The sequence below is a fragment of the Hippocampus comes genome, unplaced genomic scaffold (assembly GCF_001891065.2).
Source record: "Hippocampus comes isolate QL1 unplaced genomic scaffold, H_comes_QL1_v1.1 scaffold225, whole genome shotgun sequence".
In the NCBI taxonomy this organism is placed as follows: domain Eukaryota; kingdom Metazoa; phylum Chordata; class Actinopteri; order Syngnathiformes; family Syngnathidae; genus Hippocampus; species Hippocampus comes.
This window is the reverse complement of record NW_017805197.1, coordinates 347,880-355,764: the sequence shown is the minus strand read 5'-3', so window position 1 is coordinate 355,764 and position 7,885 is coordinate 347,880. Positions and strand designations below refer to the sequence as shown.

The following is a 7,885-nucleotide window of genomic DNA, read 5'->3' as shown; positions in this document are numbered from 1 at the left end:
GGGGGGCAGGGGGCAGGGGGCAGACGTACTACTGTTCAGGAATTATTCCTCTCTGTTCGTTCTATCTGTTCAAACATTTGAAAGACACAATGTCATATGCTGTTGAAAGTGTTTCCTGCTCACTGTGATTACAATCAGCTTTTGTGTGCAAAACCAGTGCAGTTCAAATAGTTAGAGCACACGCACAGTCTTTTTTTTTTTTTGGGGGGGGGGTCTTTTTCAAAGGTCATGTCTGGGGCTCGGTACATATCTATTTATCGGTCCGAGATGTCTGATTCCCAAGTGTCATCAAGCGCTTGCGACGGTCGTCTCACCTGCTGCTCTTTGTTGATGGCCAGACAGGCGCTGGAAAGGGCCAACTGCACAATAAACACCATGAACAGGATGATCATGTACTAAGATTCCGAGTCAAGGAAACAAGCGGTTTACAAAAGCATCTCGCTTGGCGCGCTCGCGCGGAAAGGGACTGGATCAAAGACCGCGAGCCCACAAGGAGCGCCGCTCCGACCGCCGACTGGAATTTGATGCTGCGCTCGGTCACGCCGTCCCGATCGGCAGCTCCACCCTCAACTCCGCGGTGGATTTCGAGAGCCCTTTCACGCGGCCGTACTCAAAGTGGTGTACGCGCGTGGAGCAAAAACGACTCGGATGAGGACAAACAAAAGCCATGAAGAACAAGGACGGTTGGAAAGCGCAAAAACGCTCCGACGACAAATGGAGTCCGAAGCCAAAGACGCCGAATGAGTTTGGAGGCGAGTTATCCAGATGGCCGGCGGGGGGGCGTCTCGCCCGCTGTTCGTTCCGAAGAGAGGGGGCGCCCCCTCGGACCGAGGTGTCGACTGCACGCAAGGATACGAAGAAGAGGAGGACCTGGTGGTGCTTCACGGCGCCCAGGAGGCCGGCCAGAGCGACAAAGAAGAGGAAGACGCCCACTCCCGTGACTCCGCCCACCACCTGGAAACTGGAGACCAGGCCCAACCACTTGCCCCAGGCCGCCATGGCGATCATCAGCAGGCTCACCATCTGCAGGAGGAGAGGGACAAGGCCAACCGCTGCTCTTACCGCTCGCCGGCCAAATCGCACGTCACTTGGATAGCGCGAGATTCTGGTGGGATCGATAGCACAAGGTTGGACCCGCGTGGTTTTCTTTCTTACAAGCAACGTGTAGACTCAGGATGAGATTGCAGAGGGCGATTTAAAAAAATAAAAGGGCAGTACATCCTCTGAAATGTCAGGAAATGATCTCAGAAGCCGAGTCTGCCACTCTGCTGTAATAGCAAACGAGCTGGATTTTTTTTTTGGGGGGGGGGGGGCTTCTATGGTCACACACTGAGCATCTGACAAGGTTCCGCGGTAAACAATTGACCGAGCAAGTGCGTGACCTCATCAAAAGACGGTTTCCGTTTCGAGGTTTCCTCCCTGCCAGGGGAGCAAACGCGCATCGGTCGAAAGTTTCGTCCTCGAGTAAGGACGTAATCCGCGTGGTGCAGAGGGATGCCTTGCATACTCACGACGTAGAGGATGTTGAGCGCGCACAGGGAGTGTTTGGAGCAGGTGAATCCAGCGCAACCCATTTTGGCACCATAGATCAGTTCAGGACAACAAGCACAAAACAAAAAAAAAAGCTTCCAATCGAGATGGATCAATAATAAAAGGAATCTCCGGGGAATATTTCAGCAGCGACGGGATGCGGCCCGGCACAACGCCCGACTTCGAAACGTCGGTCAGCGTCACGTCGCCGTCAGAGGTGGGGGGAGGGGGACCGAAATAAGAAAGAAAGAGAGACAACGCGGAAGCGGGGCCGTTGCTTTTCAAAATAAAGAGCCGCTCTGACGAAATCGCGCGAAAAGCACACGTTTGGATGAGAGATGCTTTAGGAGCCAAAGTCAAGTGGGCCGAATCCCACAGCCGAAGCGTCGGTGTCCCGGTCGTCCGGGACACCGACAATCTGATGACAATCTGGCTCGCATTCAAATCTTGAAGGAATCGAGTTGTTTCGAGTGAGCTTCATTTCTTCTCTGGTGTCGTGTGCTTTTACTTTGAAGTTTCTCCGCTGACAATTGGCGTTCAACTCTCCACTCAGACGATCTCGTCCGACAAAAACGAGGGGGTGGGGGGGGGCGTGCGGTCCGCTCGGCGGCCGCCGGGCATTGTCGCCTTCTTGCCAACTCCGTTGAAGGAGCTCACGCGCGTCTAGCCGCGAGGACAGCGCGAACCCACAAATCAATTCCGGAAGTCGTGAGCAGCGAGATCGTGGACGAAAACAAGGCTTTTGGGCCACTTGATTCGTGAAACGAAATGAGGCGCAATAGTTCCTCGTGGCGGATGCAAGGGAGGCTCACGTCGTTGAAGGGGCTTTGCATTTGAGTGGGGACCAACCCTTGGGTCTCTGGAGGCCAACGGTGCCAAGAAGAACAACGAAATGCTCTTCCACCAGATGGCGGAAGGGACGTCATTGAACTTTGGTGAAATCTGCTTGGACCCGGGGTGTCCACACTACGGCCCGGGGACCATTTGCGGCCCGCCATCCTTTTTCGGTGGCCTGCGAGATGACCGCTCCCAAACAAACAAACCAAAAAAAAAAAGACATTTGCCATGGGCCACCTGGTCACTGTATTCTAAGATACAAAGAAATGATGGAAAGAGCGACACGCTGTCGGGAATAAAGATGGTTCCATTTTCGAGGCTGATTTCTGAAGACGTCACAGAAGTGATCCTCATGGAAGTGTTTGAAAAATGCTCACCTAGCTACAATTTGCTCTCTGTTTTTGGGGTGGGGGGGTGAATGTGGTGATTCAGCTGTTGTGAAGTGCAGAGCCGGATCTGTTCTGTGAGATAGAGGGCTGTTGGACCCCCCCCCTCCAAACTATTTGCCTTAACACTTTTTGAACGCAGAAAGCTGATGACATGAACGAGACACTCCAAACAATGTCCAATGGCTCGCTCGACTGAAAAAGTGGCCCAATTTGAAAGCGGCCCTTTCATCCTTCCATTTGTCTGGAGGCGACCCCCTCCCAAAACGTTTGGACTCCCCCCCCCCCACCCCCTATTCAGGGAGACTCCGCCTTGGATCCGATCGCGGCGAATCAAAGGTGAAGGGCACGAGGACAGCGTGAGTTAACCTGACGGAGACACGCGGCCCTCGCGCCATCACCAAGTGGGACCGTCAAGGGTCAGTGAACAGATTGGATGTTTGCGCTTGCTGCGTTTTCTTGGCACAAACCCATCGCCCGATGGAACGGCGCGGTCATCCGCCGTGCGAGCTGGCAACGCAGACGACAAACCCGCGGCTCTCCCTCTGTTTGCTCTTGGTCTGATCCAGGCACGGCTCGTCCTTGTCACGTGCGATCCTTGGGGCGTCGCCGTTTGGGGCGTGGTCGTCCGAGTCGGAGCCAGCGATTTGCCCGCCCCGACTGAAGAGAGCATCCCGCCGTCGCAGCGGCGTGACGAGAATGGCCGCGCCAACTCAGAAGGGCCAACTCACGGCTTCCGAGAGGAAACTTTTGCAAGTGATTGAGGCCGGTGAGTGCGACTTCTCGGGCGGCTTCCGCGCTTAACGATCGACGATCTTTTGCTCGGGTCGCTCTCCTCTTTCTCTCTTGGCCGACTCGATATTTATGATGGAGCTGCTTTCTCGCTTCTCGTGGCATCAAGGATGCCTTGTTTGCTTTGACCGCGGCGCCGAGCGTGCTCTTTTGTTTGATGACGACAACCAAAATCGTCCTTTGAATCGAACCGAAAACCACGCAAACCAACACGAGGAAATATGTTGGCCCCGGGGCCATTTGCGTCCCGCCGTGCATTTTTCAGCACGCTCGTGACATGAAGAGGAAAAAAAAAAAAGAGAGACGTTTCAAGGGACGTTTGCCACGGGCCTCACAAGAGAAAAAAAAAAGAGACGTTTCAAAGGACGTTTGCCACGGGCCTCACAAGGGCTCTTCCTCTCCAAGACGTCTCTCTCATCTCGCTTGGCTCATCGGCATCACTGCAAGACACTCGTTGAACTCGGGGCCGCACTGGCGCGCCTTAACAAATTCACTTGATTGGATAGTCGGCACATCTCTCTTTGCTATGTGTGAGAAACGCGTACACACGCTCGTTTTTTTTTTCTGCCGGTTGCTGTCCGTCAATTGCGATTCCTACAATGGTCGTCGTGCTCTTTCGACGATCGACCTTGTAAATCGGCTACGTTGTGTACGTGCAATCCTTCTCTTCTGGTCTGCAGGCGATGTGCAAGAAGCGGCCCAAATGCTTACAAGTGACGACGTACGAGTCAACTGTTTGGACGAGGTACTTGAGAACAATGACAAATATTGACGCATCTGCAGACAGATAAAAAATAAATAAATAAAAATCCGTGTTTCTATGCGCTGATATATATATCTCGTGATCTCAAATGTTGTCGATCTCAAATTGGGAGCGCTTGTTAAAATGCACTGTTCTTGCAACAGAAGCAAAGCAATAACCCAATTTGGGCTTGCTATGGCCAAATAATATTGAGGACTTCCCTTGCCCACGTCTTTCTGCGCGCAACGGTCACGGCAGCCGAGCGAGCATATGTCTCGGCATTGTTCCCGAGACATCTGGAGATGACTCACGAGGGGCGATTGTCGCCCTCAGAGCTTCTCCAGAATAGAATGGTCCCACTCCACGGGCTCCTTCGCGTCGCCTGTCTGTCACAATCAGGTGACAGAGTTTCACGCCACCTGCACTCGGACACACACAAGTGATTTTACTTGAAAAAAAAAAATGGAATCATCCAAGCGTCATTTCGTGTCCTTTTTGGAATGTACAAGGAACACATCGATTGTTGTGTTTTTTTACGCCCGACAAAGTACAGAATTGATCCTACTCTTGTGTCTCCGACTTTGTTCCTGTAAGTGCGGGATGACGCCCCTGATGCATGCGGCCTATAAGGGCAAAGCCGATATGTGTGGCCTGCTGCTGCAGCGTGGGGCTGATGTCAACTGCAACCAACATGAGTATGGATACACGGCTCTCATGTTTGCCGGCTTGTCAGGTAACACCCCCACCCCCCAAAAAAAACAGGTGTCGTTTGTCAGCACGTTACAAACAATGTTGCCATCGATGAGGGAACAACATAGAACTTGTTCAATGGCACTTACTATGCTGCTTGTGCGGATCTGCATGGAATCTACCGGTGGCTCGAATAGCATGGAATATACTGGATTATGAATAGATTGCTAAATGTGTCTTTTTTTTTTGGGGGGGGGGGCAAAATGTGAGGTTATGTACATTTCATCAGAACAAAAGAGCTGATCCCTCCCTCATCGGACGAGAGGGTCGACAGATCGAGCGCACCTTCACGAGTTATTGCAAGTGACGTTTGTATTTGAAGCAGTGAGGGGCGCTGCCCAAAAGTTTGCATTTGGTAACCACGATGCCCCTGCCAGAGCGTCCAAGTCGCAGCTCCGCGGGGAGGGGGGGCATCTTCGTATGTCCCTCGGCAAGAGGGGCTCCGTGCGACGCCGAGCTTTCCGTCGCGTCCTCCTTCGTCATCTGGCGAAAAGGTCGCACTACCCCGTTGGATGAAACGAGCGTTTCACCCCCGCAGGGAAGACGGACATCACATCCATGATGCTGGACGCCGGGGCCGAAACGGATCTGGTGAATTCCGTGGGTCGTACGGCCGCTCAAATGGCGGCGTTCGTCGGTGAGACCGGCCTCTGGGCGGCGGGGCTCGAGGGGGTGAGCTGAGCGTCGGCCGCGGAGGAGTCACGACGCGCGCGCGCATGTGCCTTTGGCGGCAGGCCAGCACGACTGCGTGACGGTCATCAACAACTTTTTTCCGCGGGCGAGGGTGGACTACTACACCAGGCCCCGGGGGACGGAGAGGGAGCCCAAGCTGCCGCCGGCCTTGGCGGGACCCCTGCACGAGATCATCATGACAACCAACCTCAACCCGGTCAAGGTGAGCCCCCCCTCGCGCGCTCGGGTCGCGGCTGGGCGATGCTGACTCTCAACCCGCTTTCCGCCCGCCGCCTCGCATTTCACATTGGCTCTCGTCCAGGGGGGGGGGGGAAGCGACCGGATTTGGCCATTTCTCTGATTCGGTGCTCTCGGAGTCGTTTTTCCATCCTGTTTTTCGCTCTCTCTCTCCGTATTTTCTGCGTTTGCGAATACGGGCTCGCAAAAAACAATAACAACACAAAAACCTCAACTAAACAAGCAACAAATGGCTGTCATTTGTTACAGCTAACTTTCTTCGTTTTTTTCCCCCTTGAAATTACATTCATGCTTCAAAGCATTATTTTCAATTTAACATTCATTAAAAGAACATGACTTTTTTTCAAAGAGGCACATTAAGTTTGAATGGCCGTCTTATGTTGTATTTGCGATTTGGTTGAAAGCATCATGTTCAAAAAAATAGAAGTTTCAGCCAAAAAGTCATTTTTTTTCTTTAAAACTAAACTAATTCAATCGTTGTGATTTTGTTCCAGTCAATTTGACTACTTTATCCCAAATTCCGAACGACATTTGCGATGCTCGATGGAGCCAATGAGCTCGCGGCCGGCGCAGATGGAACGTCGGGAGCGCGCGCGGCTAAACGGTGCGAGTCTCTCCGACGCCGATCCGACAGATCGTCATGCTGGTAAGGGAGAACCCTGCTCTGGTGGACGTCGGTGCCCTGGAGAAGTGCTACCGGGTGATGGATCTGCTGTGCGAGCAGTGCGTCAAGCAGCCGGACTCGAACGAGGTTCTGGCCATGAAGATGCATTACATCAGCTGCGTCCTGCAGAAGTGTCTGATCTTCCTCCAGAAACGAGACGACAAGTTGGATGCGTTGGTGAAGAGGTGAGGCCTCGGCGCCGACCCCGGGCAAAAAGGAAGAGTGGCTCTTCAACGTGCGTTTCTCCCCTCCGTTTCATCTCGCCCGGCCGGACGCCAGCCTTCTGAGGGGGAGAGACAGCGACGGCTTCCCGCAGTACCAGGAGAAATTCATTCGAGACTGCATCAGGAAGTTCCCTTACTGCGAGAGCACGCTGCTTCAGCAGCTGGTGAGGAGCCTTGCGCCGCTCGAGAGTCGAAGCGCAGAAGAGAACGTAGAATCCGACTGGGACCCCAAATGGGTGGACTGTACAGGATTTTCAAAGATCAGTCGAACGCGGTTTCGCTGTTTTTCGGGCCTTTTTTGTTCTTCCGCGTCGCGATTGGCTGAGGGACTGTCGGCCCGCGTCAACAGTCTACGCGCCTCGTCTCTATGCGGCTCGCCAACAAAAACGGGTGTTGATCTTTGCTCGGAGTTCTATACTCGGGTCTTGCTTGTCGAACTGTTCAAAAGGAAGCTCATGACTCCGCGTTTACCCGGGTCATTGTGCCCCCTGCTGTTGCATTTGAGGATTGCATCGCAGTCACGTCAAAAGCGTGGCGAGGGGCTTCGATTTCTTCGAATGAATCCGAAGTTCCCGTTTAGGAGGCGCGAATGCGTGTTTCATGTGGTGGAGATGCGTCTCGTTAGGTATGTTGTACCTGCTGTGTCATTGGATATTTTTCACCCCCAAAAACGGCGTTGGTCAGCAATGGGCACCGAAGGCTGGTGAACGTCGGTCGACTCGTCTTTCTAAACTGTCGATTTTGCTTTTTTTCCAGGGCAACGACCCGACGGCCTACTCGGTGTTAACTCAGGCGCTGACGGGTCAGATGGCCTTTGTGGATGCCGACTACTGTGCCACATGTGGAGAGCGGGGAGCTGACAAGCGGTGCTCTCTCTGTAAATCTGTAAGTAAGGCGACCATCGTCATACTCTCTTCCCATCTGGGTAGCAGGCCATCCGCTCTGGACGCTGCGTTGACGGTGAGAAAACAACAGCCGATAGTTCCTCGTACGAAAAGCAGGGGGGGGGGGATTTTTCTCTCCCGGTTGT

General features: G+C 53.4%; 2 protein-coding genes across 3 annotated transcripts in view; one reads left to right on the top strand and one right to left on the bottom strand.

Annotated features, from left to right (window-relative positions):
• The window catches only part of tspan13b (tetraspanin 13b), a 2,970-nt gene extending 1,041 nt beyond the window's left edge, over positions 1–1,929 (bottom strand). Inside the window, exons 1-3 of the mRNA XM_019868772.1 lie at positions 1,512–1,929; positions 856–1,023; positions 315–395 (exon numbers count right to left, since the gene is read on the bottom strand). Coding sequence (XP_019724331.1) covers positions 315–395; positions 856–1,023; positions 1,512–1,574 — 312 coding nt within the window. The 5' untranslated portion in view covers positions 1,575–1,929. The remainder of the gene's footprint in view (positions 1–314; positions 396–855; positions 1,024–1,511) is intronic.
• LOC109515161 (ankyrin repeat and MYND domain-containing protein 2-like) overlaps positions 1,020–7,885 on the top strand; it is a 7,532-nt gene continuing 666 nt past the window's right edge. Inside the window, exons 1-9 of one of the 2 annotated variants that reach the window (XM_019868765.1) lie at positions 1,020–1,127; positions 3,323–3,522; positions 4,226–4,290; positions 4,882–5,020; positions 5,576–5,674; positions 5,772–5,932; positions 6,602–6,816; positions 6,911–7,019; positions 7,612–7,740. In XM_019868765.1, coding sequence (XP_019724324.1) covers positions 3,453–3,522; positions 4,226–4,290; positions 4,882–5,020; positions 5,576–5,674; positions 5,772–5,932; positions 6,602–6,816; positions 6,911–7,019; positions 7,612–7,740 — 987 coding nt within the window. In that variant the 5' untranslated portion in view covers positions 1,020–1,127; positions 3,323–3,452. Of the gene's footprint in view, positions 1,128–3,245; positions 3,523–4,225; positions 4,291–4,881; positions 5,021–5,575; positions 5,675–5,771; positions 5,933–6,601; positions 6,817–6,910; positions 7,020–7,611; positions 7,839–7,885 lie in introns of those variants that run through there. The other variant, XM_019868764.1, reaches the window with a different exon arrangement.